General features: G+C 45.1%; 1 protein-coding gene across 1 annotated transcript in view; it reads right to left on the reverse strand.

Annotated features, from left to right (window-relative positions):
- Positions 1 to 18,282, reverse strand: part of LOC124802497 — an 85,561-nt gene that overhangs the window by 11,669 nt on the left and 55,610 nt on the right. The window contains exon 3 of the mRNA XM_047263315.1: positions 1,540 to 1,776. Coding sequence (XP_047119271.1) covers positions 1,540 to 1,776 — 237 coding nt within the window. The remainder of the gene's footprint in view (positions 1 to 1,539; positions 1,777 to 18,282) is intronic.

The following is an 18,282-nucleotide window of genomic DNA, read 5'->3' on the forward strand; positions in this document are numbered from 1 at the left end:
ACCCAGGGTTACAGTGCGGTTCAGTCCCCAGTTCGCAGGGCGGATTCGTGCCAGGGACCGACGCTCCTTACCGCCCGGAAAGCCGTGCGTTAGAAATGGCTCAAATGGCTCTGAGCACTATGGGACTTAACATCTGTGGTCATCAGTCACCTAGAACTTAGAACTACTTAAACCTAACTAACCTAAGGACATCACACACATCCATGACCGAGGCACGATTCGAACCTGCGACCATAGCAGTCGCGCAGTTCCGGACTGAGCGCCTAGAACCGCTCGGCCACCGTGGCCGGCCCGTGCGTTAGACCGCACGGTCAGCCGGGTGGACTTCATAACTATACTAGAAATTTGACGGTGGGGGCTGAAAGTGGGCGTGGGGATGCGTCTACAGGTCACTTTTGTACATTTTTCATGAACAACATGAAAATTACTGCCTCTAGCGACAACATTCGCACTATAAAATCAAACTGCATTAAATATCCTACAAAGGGGTCCTTTTTTTTCCTGTAGGACAAATAGTTTGCGGTAGCAAGCGAGAGAATATGAAAATCACGCTAGATAAAAACATCGGTAGGGCAAGCTGAATCACCAACAAAAACAAAAATCACTACGAAAAATGCCAAAATGAAAATTAGATAAAAAGTGGTTCATGCAGGGTGTCCCAGGAAGAATGGTCAGTATTCGGAAATGATAGGGATCTTGATACGAAGCAAAAAGTTCAGTAAACCTTAAGAGCTATGAGCAAATCTTCAGTAGAAGAGATGTTTCACAGTAGCGGAGATACGAAATGCTCTGTCTCTTAGGGTATGCAGTCCGCCCGGTTGGCCCTGCGGTCGAACGCAGGGCTTTCCGGGCGGGAAGGAGCGCCTGGTCCCGGCACGAATCCGCCCGGCGGATTTGTGTCGAGGTCCGGTGAATCGGCCAGACTGTGGATGATTTTTTGGCGGTTTTCCATCTGACTCGGCGAATGCGGGCTGGTTCCCCTTATTCCACCTCAGTTACACTATGTCGACTGTTGCTGCGCAAACAAGTTCTCCACGTACACGTACACCACCATTACTCTACCACGCCAACATAGGGGTTACACTCGTCTGGTGTGAGACGTTCCCTGGGGGGTCCACCGGCGACCGATCCGCACAATAACCCTGGGTTCGGTGTGTGGCGGCGGAGGGGCGAAGTGGACTGCGGTAGTCGTCGTGGGGTTGTGGACCACTGCGGCTGCGGCGGGGACGGAGCCTCTCCGTCGTTTCTAGGTCCCCGGTTAACATACAATAGGGTATGCAGTTTAGAGCCCACGTTTACTAGACTTTTTTTGCTCGGAATGGTGTCCTCCTGGGACATCCTGTATGAACCACATTCTGTTTAATTTTGATTTGACATTTTTTGTAATGGTTTTCATTGCTGTTGGTTTTTGGCCCTTCCGTCCCCATGTCAACCCGATCTGATGAATACATTACAAACATGATTTCCAAGAGAACAGAACTGGCGATCAGTGAGGGACACCAAATTCTATTTAGAACAAAACATAGGTAGCTGTCACACCTCGTGGTCGTGCAGGACGCGTGCCTCGTGCTTAAGGAACAGCAGTGCCGCCGCAGGTACCACCAGGAACTGTGGGTCGAGCTCCTCCAGAAGAGACGGCTTTGCGTAGGGGGCCACCAGCCAGGTGAAGAAGCACCAGCGGCGGTGAGCGTCATCGCTGATCCACAGCTGCTGCAGCCCCGGGTGCTCTAAGCCGTCGGGTAGCCGCTTCTCCAGCTCCACCTCCTCTTTCCTCACCTTGACGGCAATGAGATGAGATATGTAACATCATACTCTGACTCAAACAACACGAGACAACTAATCAAATGAAAATATGTGGTTACAACGGCCTTCTCAAGTGTCAAAACATCTATGGTGTACACATGCAATCTGAAGCGACAAATGAAAATCTGTACCAAGGGAGCGATTCCAACCCTGTTCTGCTGCTCACTAAGCAGTTGCACTAACCACTACTCCACCCCAGCACTGTGACTGCACAAATGCACAGACTTCCCTAGCACGCCTCCCTCCACAATCCGAATTTCCCTTCACTCCCTTCTCAATCCAGATTCCCCTTCACTCCTCAGCCCACTGGCCGCTAGTGTAGTCCGTGCGGCTGTGCAAAGTCACAGTCTCAGGGTTAGCTCGTCTGCCTAGTGAGCAGAAGAGGCTCGGGTTCGAATCCTGGCTTAGGTACAAACTTTGATTTTTTGCTTCAGTCTGCATATACAGGGTGTTACAAAAAGGTACGTCCAAACTTTCAGGAAACAAAAATGGTTCAAATGGCTCTGAGCACTATGGGACTTAACATTTATGGTCATCAGTCCCCTGGAACTTAGAACTACTTAAACCTAACTAACTTAAGGACATCACACAACATCCAGTCATCACGAGGCAGAGAAAATCCCTGACCCCGCCGGGAATCGAACCCGGGAACCCTGGCGTGGGAAGCGAGAACGCTACCGCACGACCACGAGCTGCGGACTTCCAGGAAACATTCCTCACACACAAAGAAAGAAAATATGTTATGTGGACATGCGTCCGGAAACGCTTACTTTCCATGTTAGAGCACATTTTATTACTTCTCTTCAAATCACATTAATCATGGAATGGAAACGCACAGCAACAGAACGTACCAGCGTGACTTCAAACACTTTGTTGCAGGAAATGTTCAAAATGTCCTCCGTTAGCGAAGATACATGCATCCACCCTCCGTCGCATGGAATCCTTGATGCGCCGATGCAGCCCTGGAGAATGGCGTATTGTATCACATCCGTCCACAATACAAGCATGAAGTCTCTACATTTGGTCCCGGGGTTGCGCAGACAAGAGCTTTCAAATGCCCCCATAAATGAAAGTGAAGAGGCTTGAGGTCAGGAGAGCGTGGAGGCCATGATTGCTCCATTGAGCGTAGGTGGAAGAACATGGGGCCCAATCAAGACATCACCAACAATGCCTGCCCAAACGTTCACAGAAATGAGTCTCATGTCAACACAAGCACCGAAGTCAACATTACCTTCTTTCAATTGGGCCAACTGGCGGTGAATCGAGGAAGTACAGTACATACTGACGAAACTAAAATGAGCTGTAACATGGAAATTAAGCGTTTCCGGACACATGTCCACATAACATCTTTTCTTTATTTGTGTGTGAGGAATGTTTCCTGAAATTTTGGCCGTACATTTTTGTAACACCCTGTATACAGTAGAACTAAGTTTAAAATTAGACCTGTCTCATCAAGTTGAGCCCTTATGGACAGATTCAATATACTATACACCCATTCTAACTAGGAATCCCTTGAAACGTCCTGGCAGATTAAAACTGTGTGCCGGACCGAGACTCGAACTCGGGACCTTTGCCTTTCTCGGGCAAGTGCTCTACCATCTAAGCTACCCAAGCACGACTCACGATCCGTCCCCACAGCTTCAATCCGGCAGTACCTCGTCTCCTACCTTCCAAACTTCACAGAAGTTCTTCTGCGAACCCTGCAGAACTAGCACTCCTGGAAGAAAGGCTATTACGGAGACATGGCTTAGTCACAGCCTGGGGGATGTTTCCAGAATCCTATTCTAGGAATCCTATTCTAGGAATCCCTTGAGTGCGAGGTCGCAAGTTCAATCTTTATTAAAGCTCATTTGAAAGTGTTGTGTTAACTATTATGGCAGGAAAAATATTAGCTGCTAATGACTGACCATGTGCATCAGGAGGGCGAAAAAGATGCAGACATGAACCTTCTACGGGTGTATGTATTACACTTCACAAAATGGAAATCGCCGACATTGAAGAAATTTTCAAAACAAACCATTACTTTGCACCATGAACAGAGAATGAAAAATGGCACGCCACAGTGATCACAAAAGTTTGGACCATAATTATCGAAGGTGAACACCTTGGGAGTTAAAAACAGTGCAGGACATTCGGTTAGGAATGCATATAGAATCATATTGGTGTAACGGGGTGACGAGAACGTGATGGCATGCAACCGAATGCAAAACAGTCTGTCATGGAGCTTGTGAAACTGGCTGTCCTGTAAGGGTAACTCCAGATAGCATGATAGTATGTTTTGTAGGCACGGGAAAATCAACCGCCGGCCGGATTGGCCGAGCGGTTCTAGGTGCTAAAGCCTGGAACCGCGCGACCGCTACGGCCGCAGGTTCGTATCCTGCCTCGGGCATGGACATGTGTGATGTTCTTAGGTTAGTTAGGTTTAAGTAGTTCTAAGTTCTAGGGGACATCACACACTTCCATGCCCGAGGCAGGATTCGAACCTGTGACCGTAGCGGTCACGCGGTTCCAGAGTGAAGCGCCTAGAACCGCACGGCCACACCGGCCGGCTATCTTATGTCTTCCAATTCTGTAGCACTGTTTGAAATTTCCCAATCACCCACCGCTTCCCCTGAAATCACTGTAATCTATGTCGCTCGCAATTTGATGTACGTAACTTAGTAGGTCACTATCATGTAATCCTGAAAATTCTATCGAGCATCCTTGAATCATGCGAAGACCAATTTTTGTAACAAGTGCGCTTGTCTCCCTTGAAAATCCGTAGTTTTTCTTACGCACTAATCGTCATATTGTTGTCGACTTATTCGAAATCTGTTCATAATTATTTTTTTACCATGTTGCGAATGATGTTCCGTATAGGCAATTCTGTTTATTAAGCGCTCCTTGGACAACGAATGTCCTTTACTATAGTGATTAAGATTTTTCTGGGTATTATGCCGCGTTATTGCTAAAAACTAACAACAATAATAAACTAAAACCGACGTTTCAGCCGAATTGCAACGGCCTTCCTCAGGGCACGACTGGTTTTGCATGGGGATGGGTGCTTCTATTTATTACAGACTATCGATGTCTGACGTCACTGTTGTAAAACTTTTAATCGGCCCTGTAATATGATTGGCTAGTCATGACGTAAGGGAAGATGGAAGGAAAGAGGCTATTCGTGGATGTCCATGTCGTCAACGATTGGTAGCTGTCCGCCAATCAGCGTTCGGCTCCTGGTCGGCAAGTTTTCCTCCTGGTGTGCGCGGAAGTGGACTGACAGTTGCTCTACAGCTGTTTGTGCAGATACGTCCGAGTCCCGCGTAGCTTCTGCCCCGCGACCGCTCGCGGCCCGTTGGACTGGGACGGCCGGCAGCCAGGACGCCGGGAGTTTGTAGCCAGTTTCTCTGTTGATGTTGTCAGGTTGGTTAATAATTTCGATCGGCTCCTGTATTTGCGTTCTCGCATCCACGATTCTTTCGCCAGTGCTTGGGCCTCCTGGAACCTGACTGGTTGTCCACAGTCACGGTGGTGTTCCGCTATCGCCGTTTTGTTATGTTGTAATCGTACATAGCGTTCGTGTTCTGCTACTCGTAAGCTGACAGGTCTATCTGTTTCTCCTATGTAGGCAGCTCTGCACTCACATCGTAGTTCGTAAACACCTGCAGTGTTAAGATTGTTGTCTACATCCTTGGTGGAACCTATAATATCGTGGATCCTGTGACTGCTTCGAAAAATCGGTTTGAAACCTCGTCTGTGGACAACTTATCAGGTTGCACGAAGCCCGAGTAATGGCGAAAGAATCTTGGATGCGAGAACGCAAATTACGGGAGGCGATCGTAATTATTAAGCAGCCTGACTACATCAAGAGAGAAGATGGCTACAAACTCCCGGCGTCCTGGCTGCCGGCCATCGCAGTCCAACGGGCCGCGAGCGGTCGCGGGGCAGAAGCTACACGAGACTCGGACGTATCTGCACAAACAGCTGTAGAGCAACTGTCAGCGCACTTCCGCGCACACCAGGAGGAAAACTTGCCGACCAGAAGCCGAACGCTGGTTGGCGGACAGCTACCAATTGTTGACGACATGAACATCCACGAATAGCTGGTTCAAAAATGGTTCAAATGGCTCTGAGCACTATGGGACTCAACTGCTGAGGTCATTAGTCCCCTAGAACTTACAACTAGTTAAACCTAACTAACCTAAGGACATCACAAACATCCATGTCCGAGGCAGGATTCGAACCTGCGACCGTAGCGGTCTCGCGGTTCCGGAATGCAGCGCCAGAACCGCGCGGCCACTTCGGCCGGCTCCACGAATAGCCTCTTTCCTTCCGTCTTCCCTTACGTCATGACTAACCAATCACAGAGGGCCAATTAAAAGTTTTACCACAGTGACGTCAGACATCGATAGTCTGTAATAAATAGAAGCACCTATCCCTATGCAAAACCAGTCGTGCCCTGAGGAAGGCCGTTGCAATTCGGCTGAAACGTCGGTTTTAGTTTATTATTGTTAGTTTTTAGCAATGACGCGGCATAATACCCAGAAGAATTTTAATCACTAGACACCGGCCGCGGAAGCCTACGTTCTTGTGTCCTTTACTATGTTTAGCTGGAGATGGGATTTGTGGCTCCCTGTCCGACAAAGAAGATGAACTACATGGCTTGACATCTGTTTCAATATCACTTTCACTTTCGACGCACGGATCGTGATCTTTGTTCTGCTGATGTACATTGCCCGCACAGTCCAGCGTGCGAAACTCCTTAGGTTCCTTTCTGACGAAATGTCAACTTCGGCAACTGTTGAAGAAATAGTGCAATCTTTGCTTTGTTTATCGTTGCCATTGCTCTGCTGTGTATCAACACCACTAGCACTGAAGCAGTGTTGAATTACTCGCCAACTAAGGAGTTCAACTAGACTCTGTAGCTTCATGATGTTATGATGAATGGATAGCTCCAGTCCCGGGTTGCCAGCATGAGTCAACCTGAAGTCACGCGAAGAATGTTCGTGTGTTATATAACGGGGAAATGGGGCAGATGCAAGGCAGCACTGGCACCATCATACACCGGCTGGCCAGCACGAATGAAGACAACATTCCTTGCCCGTTACGCGCAGCGAGGTGCGCGTAGGGAGGTAACTGCATTCTTTATCCGATGTCTTGAAAGAAGATATTCGATAAGAAAAATTTATTATTTCCCATCTCATAGCCTCATATGTCAACCTCATGGTGAACTGATTAATATTTTGTCAATGATCATACAGTGGTTGGGTTGGGTTTTTGGGGGGAAGAAATCAAGCAGCGAGGTCATCGGTCTCATCGGATTTGGGAAGGAAGTCGGCCGTGCCCTTTCAAAGGAACCATCCCAGCATTTGCCTGGAGCGACGTAGGGAAATCACGGAAAACCTAAATCGGGATGGCCGGACGCGGGATTGAACCGTCGTCCTCCCGAATGCGAGTCCAGTCATACAGTGGTCAAAATAAATGTGGCGTATGCTTTATTGTCAGTACTGTACACAATACGAAACAAAATGGCTTAGTGCCATCAGTTACAGTCGCAATAAAACGAAAATAAAGAAGATAAACATATTTTTGCTTGTTAAACACAAACAAAAATACATAAAAAGTCCTTAAAAAAGGTTCAATTGCAGACACTACAGTTTCTTCTAACAGTCGTCTTCCATAATGCATGTCAGCCTTGTGGCCGAGCGGTTCTAGGCGCTTTTCAGTCTGGAACCGTGCGACCGCTACGGTCACAGGTTCGACTCCTGCCTCGGGCATGGATGTGTGTGGTGTCCTTAGGTTAGTTAGATTTAAGTAGTTCTAAGTTCTAGGGGACTGATGACCTCGGATGTTAAATCCCATAGTGCTCAGAGCCATTTGAACCATAATGCATTCTTTATGATCCAATTGGCCCTCTTCGTAACTGTATACACTTTTGAATGCGGTTAGACAAACTCCTTACCGAATTTTCCAGATAAGACTATAGGACATTGCTTCATTTCTCCACAGCGGCGTCGATGTGGTCTCTGGTGGAACAGAACGATTGTCAACCGCTCGTTTTAGCATAGCCCATGAATTTTCAGTTCAGCTGATATTTGGAGAATACGGGGGTCGCAAGACTGCGTCGAAGGGGCGTGCATTGCCGTCCATCATTTACGTTCAGTATGTTCACGAAACGGAGCCACAATACATGCAAAGGTGTGGTCCTGATACTCACACCAGTCATGTTCCAATGTATTGGCACAAGCCATGTCCTGCCTCCACGCACAATTCCACTCCAAAACGTGACTGAACCGCCTTAACAAGGGAGGCGGTCTACGATATAGTTGGGCAGTAAATTTGTCCTCGTTGCCTCCTCACATGAATATTAGTACTGACAGGATGGAGATTGATAGGGGTGTCATGAGAAAAGACCGTTGTGTCCCATTGCTGCCTAGCCCATAAGAAATGGTTTTGCGCCCATGCGACATGAGTCCCTCTCCGAAGCCGATTTAGAGGAGGAGCCTTGAGAAGATTTTTGACACGTAATCCCTGCTTATGGAGCATATTTCGTACCGTTTGTGTTGACACCTGCACTCCTTTAGCTGTCTGGAACTGCCGCCGTGAACGTATCGCGTTTTCTAGAGGGTGTCTGCTTGCTGTTAGACGCAGATATCGGTCCCGCACACGTTTTTCTTCCGCGGCCGCGACTGTGGCGATCCTCAGTTGATCCTGTCGCTAGAAACTTGCTCCAGATTCTTGAGACATTACATGGCTCGCAGCGACATTCATCACGACGTCCACCTGTCTCATTCTCTGCCCCATTGAAGTAACAATACGGTGCCTCTGATCGTACGTTATTGCTGTCGAAACCATCTCTAAGCAACACAATTCTCCTGATGATGCAAAGCATAAGTACTGCAATGTCTACAGGTGACTCAGTTGCTATAGGCACAGACACTGCCCAACTACATTACAAACAGACCGGTGTATTGGTATCATAATGTGTGTCTGGATCACAACGTTCAGTTTTAAAGTTTCAGCAATATACAACATTTATTTCGACCAGTGTAATTATTCTGATATTTCGAAATTAAGTAACACACCGCATGAAATACAAATAGTTTACAATGACACTACCACTTTAAGTTTATCTTTTTATTAACTTGGGAGGAGATCTATGTCTATTTCCAGTCTCGATGAAGCGAAATGTATATAGCGCTGTCATTTCCATCCACGTGCACCAAAATACAGCAGGAGTGAGCTACTCATAACATTCATCTTATTTCACCATATTGTAACAAATGATAGCACGCATAGAGAGGAGTATTTTCTCATCTATAGCTAGAATCTCGCTTACCTGTCACGATACACACTGTATTTGGAAAGTTGCTGTGCAACACTACTGCGTAACATTTAACTGTTTGGTTCAACTGATGAAAACTCTTGAATGTGATGATATTGTATGTTCACTTTTTTAAAAATATTGCAGCGCTGTCCATCTTGAATGCGATGAGTATTAGATGTTCACTTTTGTTATTAAATTACAAAATTCAAATGGCTCTGAGCACTATGGGACTTAACTTCTGAGGTCTTCAGTGCCCTAGAACTTAGAACTACTTAAAACTAACTAACTTAAGAAACTCGCACACATCCATGCCAGAGGCAAGATTCGAACCTGCGACCATAGCGATCGCGCAGATCCAAACTGTAGCGCCTAGAACCGCTCGGCCACCCCGGCCGGCTTTAAATTACAGCGCTTTCATCTGAGGAAAATAACTTTCTTGTTGAACTTGAGCTCCGACAAGCCGATAAATACACAGATTTAGTGCAGAAGGCATTTGCTGAAAAATTCCCGGTTGCACCTCATGGCAATGCAGTTCATCGATTTCCTGAGAAATTTCGAGATAGGCTAAATGTTAGATGCCGAATGGTATACAAAACCATCCAAACTGAACGGAAAGACGTAGATGTAAATTTCTGACTATAAGCAGCAGACACCAGTAAAATCATCGCGGAAGTTACAAGCCGTGCATAAAGCAGTTAGTGAAACAATAAAATTGATCCCTTACAAAATAACAACACAGCAACAACTGAAAGATGCGGAGTATGAAAAGCGAATCTGTTAAGTACTGCAAATGCAGTGTATCTATTTTGGTGAGGTCTGATTATGATTTTTGGTTTGTGCGGTGCTCAACTGCGGGGTCATCAGCACCCGTACAAGTCCCAATTGTTACACTGTACAATTTTTTCACAGTACACTCTAGCCACTGCCACAAATGATGATGATGATGATGATGATGAAACGATGAGGACAACACAAAAACAAAGTCCCCGGGCAGAGAAAATCCCCAACCCGGCTGGGAATCGAACCGGGACCCCGTGATCCAGAGGCAGCAATGCTAGCCACTTTTTTTTTCCTTTTCTTTTTTCATTTTGTTCCGTACTGATCTTAGTGTTTGGCCTGGACGGATGTCAGAAGACATCCGTTCAAGTTGATCGTTGATTCATTTACTCAGTTTTTGTATTACACAGGGCAAGCAGCCCTCTGACCGAACACGCTGAGCTAGCGAGCTCTGGTTCCGCCTCTCTGGTCATGTTAACACACAAAACATATGATTATGGTCAACAGAAAACCCTCGTGTTGTGCTTGAAATGCCACTGGATAGTCAGAAAACTGAAATGTTGGTAGCAGTACAAGACGGCGCATTATTGGACCTTCATTTTTGGAAAAAAAAAACCCGTGAAATGCGAATGTTATTGTTTAATGATCCACAATTTCACTGACCAGTTAAAGGAAGACAAAATCAACTACCCATACATTCAACACGTTGCCGCTTCTGTAAACACAGTTAATACCACTAACCGTCATCAGGAAATGTTTCTGGCAAATGGGTCACTCAAATGACCTGTGGCCCCGTTGATCGTTGGATCTTATTCCACCAAACCTTTTTCTTTGGGGAACGCAAATTGTTTAGCGTATCACAATCGCCCACGCACGCTTTGTGAATTAAAGCTGAAATAGCAATACTTGAGAAGCGTATCACAATCAGATCCACAGAAAGTATTTTCTAATGAAATTAAAAAAGTTCATGCTTGTATAACAGCCCATGGGTATCGTTTCGGACATAAGCTGCAATTGCACAGCAACTTTCTGAACACCCTATAGAAATATCCACAGGTTTTTCAATGAAATGCTTAATGGTCGAAGATACTTGGCGAGAAGAGAAACTTTTGTTGTTACAAACCAACATCAGTGAAGAAATAACATCTTTATTTTTATACTCACGATGCACTTTTTCATAAATAACTTCGGAGGACTCCAATAACCCCATACTCTTTTCAATAATGAACAGCTGGAATGCAGACCTACCAAATGATGCTCTTGTTATCCTTCAATGACCTAAGAAATACGGAAAATATTCAAAGGATATTCGTACTGTCTCTATGTTCTTATCCTTGTATTGTGGCGCTTTAAGGTGGAGGTGGGTTTGCTACATACAATTTGTTTTCTTGAGGTTGGAGGCACATATAGATCTCCTCCCAAGCAGCTAAATTCATTACGTTGGCTACATTTCATAAGCATTGGTGTATAATATAAAGGAACAAAAAATAAACTCATGAGACTTATTTCCCATTGTCACCTATTCGAATTTGGTGAGGTGGGTTAACCACTAAACATGCAGTATAGCTCCGCACAGGGGTGTTGTGGGTGACTATAAGGGATTTTGCCTGTTCCGCTCCTCCCAGAATCTCCCACACATAGTGTCAAGTTATACTCTGCATACAGTAATTTCGAAATATCACAGTAACTGCAGCTAGTAAGAAAAAATACTGTCCACCATGAAGCTGGAATTAGAGGCTGTAACTGCAGGATAATGTTCTTTATCATTTTTCCAAATAGTTTCTTTAATGCATTGAGAAAACGTTGCATAGCAGCTCGGGTGCACACATTACTTTCAACTCGTTCTGGTACTGCTACACCACGATTGGTGGGTTAGGACCGATGACCTCGTAGTTTGGTCCCTTCCCCACTCTTTTATACCAACCAACAAACAAACAAACTAACTAACTAACTAACTAACAAACAAACCAACTGGTGGGTTATCTAGCATTCTCTGTGTGCATCTATAGGTGCCTACACTTGTTTTTGCACTTTGAGTCAGAATGCAGACTACTAGCTTTCATTCTGTTCTCGATTAAGAAGGGCTCGGGTAGGGCGACTGATGAGAATGACTGAATTGATAGAAATCAAATGCCTTGGACCGGAACTGACTCTTTCCCAGTTGCTACCAACTTCAGTCAGCAGACAATATACAATACACCATTTATTGGCTGCACCTGGGTGTGAATCTTATTCGCTATTGCAGAAAGTAGAACTGGTTTCAGTATTCGGCGGATGGGGTAGTTCGATCAGTCATCGTGAAGTCGCCCTAAATGAATCGTGACCAGTTCTGCTAGCGGAGCCGCTCCAAACGATACACTGAAACTCCAAAGAAACTGGTACAAGCATGCGTGTTCGAATACAGAGATATGTAAATACGCAGAATATGGCGCTGCGGTCGGCAACCCCTACATGAGACGACAAGCGTTTGGCGCAGTAGTTAGATCGGTTACTGCTGCTACAATGGCAGGTTATCAACATTTAAGTGAGTGAACGTGGTGTTACGATCGGCGCCCGAGCGATGGGACAGCATCTCCGGGGTAGTAATGAAGTGCGGATATTCCCTTACGATCATTTTCACGGATGTACCGTGAATATCAGGAATCCGGGAAAACACGAAATCTCTGACATCGCTGCAGCCGGAAAAAGATCCTGCAAGAACGGGATCAACGACGACTAAAGAGAATCGTTCAATGGGACAGAAGTGCAATCCTTCTGCAAATTGCTTCAGATTTAAATGCTGGGTCGTGAACAAGTGTCAGCATGTGAACCATTCAATAAAACATCATAGACACGGGCTTTCAGAGCCAAAGGCCCACTCGTATATCCTTGATGACTGCACGACGCAAAGCTTTACGCCTCGCCTGAGTCCATCAACATCGACATTGGACTGTTGATGACTGGAAAAATGTTGCCCGGTCGGACGAGTTTCAAAATGTATCGAGCGGATGGACTTTAATGGATTTGGAGACAACCCCATGAATCCATGGACCTGAATGTCAGCAGTGGACTGTTCAAGCCTGTGGAGGCTCTGCAATGATGTGGGGATTGTGCACTTTGAGTGATATGGGACCCCTGATACGTCTAGATACGACTCTGACAGGTGACACGTACATGTTGTTGTTGTTGTTGTTGTTGTCTTCAGTCCTGAAACTGGTTTGATGCAGCTGTCATTACTACTCTATCCTGTGCAAGCTTCGTCATCTCCCAGTACGTACTGCAGCCTACATCCTTCTGAATCTGCTTATTGCATTCATCTCTTGGTCTCCCTCTACGATTTTTACCCTCCACGCTGCCCCCCAATACTAAATTGGTGATCCCTTGATGCCTCAGAACATGTCCTACCAACCGATCCCTTCTTCTAGTCAAGTTGTGCCACAAACTCCTCTTCTCCCCAATCCTATTCTATACCTCCTCATTAGTTATGTGATCTACCCATCTAATCTTCAGTATTCTTCTGTAGCACCACATTCCGAAAGCTTCTATTCTCTTCTTGTCCAAACTATTTATCGTCCATGTTTCGCTTCCATGCATGGCTACACTCCATACAAATACTTTCAGAAATGACTTCCTGACACTTAAACCTATACTCAATGTTAACAAATTTCTCTTCTTCAGAAACGCTTTCCTTGCCATTTCCAGTCTACATTTTATCCTCTCTACTTTATCATCAGTTATTTTGCTCCCCAAATAGTAAAACTCCTTTACTACTTTAAGTGTCTCATTTCCTAATCTAATTCCCTCAGCATCATCCTATTTAATTCGACTACCTTCCATTATCCTCGTTTTGCTTTTGTTGATGTTCTTCTTATATCCTCCCTTCAAGACACTGTCCATTCCGTTCAGCCGCTCTTCATAAGCATCCTGTATTCTCACCTGCATCCATTCATGTGCATTGCGCATTCCGATGGACTTGGGCAATTCTAGTAAGACAATGCGACACCCAACACATCCAGAATTGTTACAGAGTGGCTCGAGGAACACTCCTCTGCGTTTATAGCCTTTCGCTGGCCACCAAACTCACCAGACATGAACATCATTGAGCAATCTGGGATGCCTCGCAACAAGTTGTTCGGATGGGATCTCCACCCGCTCGTACTCTTACGGATTTATTGAGAGCCCAGCAACATTCATGGTGTCAGTTCCCTCGAGCGCTACTTTAAATATTAGTCAAGTAAATATTAGTCAAGTCCATTCCACGTCGTGCTGCTACACTTGTGTGTTCACGCGGGGGCCCCACAAGATATTTGTCAGGTGTACCAGTTTCTTTGGCTCTTCAGTGCATATTCTAATATATTTTAATTAATGTATTTAAAGAATATTAACTCTCAGGAAGCAGGCACTTGCCCGCGAAAGGCAAAGGTCCCGAGTTCGAGTCTCGGTCGGGCACACAGTTTTAATCTGCCAGGAAGTTTTGCGAGATATACACAATTTAGATACTGTGTCCTTGTAAGCTGGAACAGCGCCCACTCTTTTATGCCCACAAAAGGTGACAGTTACGGGGAAGGTCAGGCAGCGAAGTGACGACAAGTGAAGAGCAAGAGGGACAAAAGCGTGAGTCAGTTTTTGGTCAGAAATGAGCTTTCCGATGCACAGTGGTGAGAACGTTCTACTGACAGGCCGAAAAGTTAAACAGACATGTCAGGAGTCTTACGACTTGCAAGTCTTCGTGTACTGCATAGAAGCCTCGAGTCAGCCCAAAGGTTGAAAGAAGTGGGTTATCACCCATTCTGCGGAAGAAAACAATCTAATCCCGACTCTTAACGAAGTGCCATTGTTTGTAAGAAAACAGTCTCAATTGGGTTTGACTATAAAACTTTTCTATATGCTGCTTTACTCTCATTTGTAATTGATCCGTCTTACTAAATAACGTTCCACTTGAGGAATAGTGGGCATCGCTTAGCCTTTATATCTCCTATATTTCGCTATTGACAGTAGACCTCTGCTCAAAATGGTTCAAATGGCTCTGAGCACTATGAGTCTTAACATTTAAGGTCGTCAGTCCCCTTTTTTTTTTGGTCAACAGTCTACTGACTGGTTTGATATAGCCCGACACGAATTCCTTTCCTGTGCTAACCTTTTCATCTCAGAGTAGCACTTGCAACCTACGTCCTCAATTATTTGCTTGACGTATTCCAATCTCTGTCTTCCTCTACAGTTTTTGCCCTCTACAGCTCCCTCTAGTTCCATGGAAGTCATTCCCTCATGTCTTAGCAGATGTCGTAACATCCTGTCCGTTCTCCTTATCAGTGTTTTCCACACATTCCTTTCCTCTCCGATTCTGCACAGAGCCTCCTCATTCCTTATCTTATCAGTCCACCTAATTTTCAATATTCGTCTATAGCACCACATCTCAAATGCTTCGATTCTCTTCTGTTCCGGTTTTCCCACAGTCCATTTTTCACTACCATACAATGCTGTACTCCAGACGTACATCCTCAGAAATTTCTTCCTCAAATTAAGGCCGGTATTTGATATTAGCAGACTTCTCTTGGCCAGAAATGCCTTTTTTGCCATAGCGAGTCTGCTTTTGATGTCCTCCTTGCTCCGTCCGTCATTGGTTATTTTACTGCCTAGGTAGCAGAATTCCTTACCTTCACTGACTTCGTGACCATCAATCCTGATGTTAAGTTTCTCGCTGTTCTCATTTCTACTACTTCTCATTACCTTCGTCTTTCTCCGATTTACTCTCAAACCATACTGTGTACTCATTAGACTGTTCATTCCGTTCGGCAGATCATTTTATTCTTCTTCACTTTCACTCAGGATAGCAATGTCATCAGCGAATAGTATCATTGATACCCTTTCACCTTGTATTTTAATTCCACTCCTGAACCTTTCTTTTATTTCCATCATTGCTTCTTCGATGTACAGATTGAAGAGTAGGGGCGAAAGGCTACAGCCTTGTCTCACACCCTTCTTAATACGAGCACTTCGTTCTTGATCGTCCACTCGTATTATTCCCTCTTGGTTGTTGTACATATTGTATATGACCCGTCTCTCCCTATAGCTTACCCCTACTTTTTTCAGAATCTCGAACAGCTTGCACCATTTTATATTGTCGAATGCTTTTTCCAGGTCGACAAATCCTATGAAAGTGTCTTGATTTTTCTTTAGCCTTGCTTCCATTATTAGGCGTAACGTCAGAATTGCCTCTCTCTTCCCTTTACTTTTCCTAAAGCCAAACTGATCGTCACCTAGCGCATTCTCAATTTTCTTTTCCATTCTTCTGCATATTATTCTTGTAAGCTTCGATGCATGAGCTGTTAAGGTGATTGTGCGATAATTCTCGCACTTGTCAGCTCTTGCCGTCTTCGGAATTGTGTGGATGACGCTTTTCCGAAAGTCAGATGGTATGTCGCCAGACTCATATATTCCACACACCAACGTGAATAGTCGTTTTGTTGCCACTTCCCCAATAATTTTAGAAATTCTGATGGAATGTTATCTATCCCTTCTGCCTTATTTGACCGTAAGTCCTCCAAAGCTCTTTTAAATTCCGATTCTAACACTGGATCCCTTATCTCTTCTAAATCGACTCCTGTTTCTTCTTCTATCACATCAGACAAATCTTCACCCTCATAGAGGCTTTCAATGTATTCTTTCCACCTATCTGCTCTCTCCTCTGCATTTAACAGTAGAATCCCCGTTGCTCTCTTCATGTTACCACCGTTGCTTTAAATGTCACCAAAGGTTGTTTTGACTTTCCTGTATGCTGAGTCTGTCCTTCTGACAATCATATCTTTTTCGATGTCTTCACATTTTTCCTGTAGCCATTTCGTCTTAGCTTCCCTGCACTTCCTATTTATTTCATTCCTCAGCGACTTGTGTTTCTGTATTGTACTTCCTCCTTTCATCAATCAACTGAAGTATTTCTTCTGTTACCCATGGTTTCTTCGCAGCTACCTTCTTTGTACCAATGTTTTCCTTACCAACTTCTGTGATGGCCCTTTTTAGAGTGTCCATTCCTCTTCAACTGTACTGCCTACTGCGCTATTCCTTATTGCTGTATCTATAGCGTTAGAGAACTTCAAACGTATCTCGTCATTCCTTAGTACTTCCGTATCCCACTTCTTTGCGTGTTGATTCTTCCTGACTAATGTCTTGAAATTCAGCCTACTCTTCATCACTATTATATTGTGATCTGAGTCTATATCTGCTCCTGGGTACGCCTCACAATCCAGTATCTGATTTCGGAATCTCTGTCTGACCATGATCTGGTATCTACCCAATATATAATCGAAGACGTTGGGTGTAAGTGCGACTCTGAGATGAAGGTATCACAGGTACAGGAGAGGAAGTCGTGGGAAGAAGCATCAGACAAGTCAGAAGGAAAAAAAAAGAAGAAGAGAAAGAAGAAGCTGGTCGGTAGATCCTGTTAAACAGCGAGTTGCTCACCGTATGCGCCTAACGAGCTGCCTCCCGCCAACTCTTAATCTGAGAATATGAGTAGATCCGATACCTGGCGAACAGAAATAACGAGACACCCATATGTAGCGAAGGACTGACCATTAGTAGTCACTTGAGGAGGAGCCAGCATTATAAAATGGAGGTGGGGAGTACTGTATTGTCAGTAACTTCAGAATGGGTCGGTCAGAAGAGGTCAGTGTCGTCGAATATGTACTAGTCACTGGATTTCACCCGAGAAACAAATCGATCATTTCAATTCTCCTACAGCTGCCCAAGGCGAACTGTTATTGATGTGGCTGTGTAGTGGAAACGCTAAGGAACAATCAAAGCTAAACCGGGACGCGGCAGACTTGGACCATCAAGCATTGCAGAGATCACATGAAGTTGGCGGAAGAAATCATACGCGAGTTATAAAGTTCTACCAGAAATCAAGCTAGCGGAATGACTGTGTAGGGAACTAAAGGGAATGGCTTAAAATGGTCGAGCAGCCCCTCATGAGCCACACATTTCTTTAGGTAATGTTAAGTTACACTTAAGGTGGTGTGAAGACCGTCACAACTGAATAGTGGAAAATTGGAAACGATTCGGGATTATGAATCACGATATACCCTGCGGCAAAGGTTTGGGTTTGGCAAAGGTCTGTGTTTTTTTTTTTACCTGTCATGTGTAGACCAACAGCTAAGTGAAGAGGTGGTGTGTCATGTATCCACGACATAAAGACTCGTAACTTCCTGGCAGATTAAAACTGAGACTCGAGACATTTGCCTTTCGCGGGCAATTGCTCTACCAACTGAGCTACCCAAGCACGACTCACGACCCGTCCTCACAGCTTAAATCTTATCCGCATGCCTGTAACGGATCGTGCACCCACGTCTCGATCCCTGAATCAACAGATGGGGACGTTTGCAAGACAACAACCATCTGCACCAACAGTTCGACGACGTTTG

Source organism: Schistocerca piceifrons, chromosome 6 (assembly GCF_021461385.2).
Source record: "Schistocerca piceifrons isolate TAMUIC-IGC-003096 chromosome 6, iqSchPice1.1, whole genome shotgun sequence".
Taxonomy (NCBI): Eukaryota; Metazoa; Arthropoda; class Insecta; order Orthoptera; family Acrididae; genus Schistocerca; species Schistocerca piceifrons.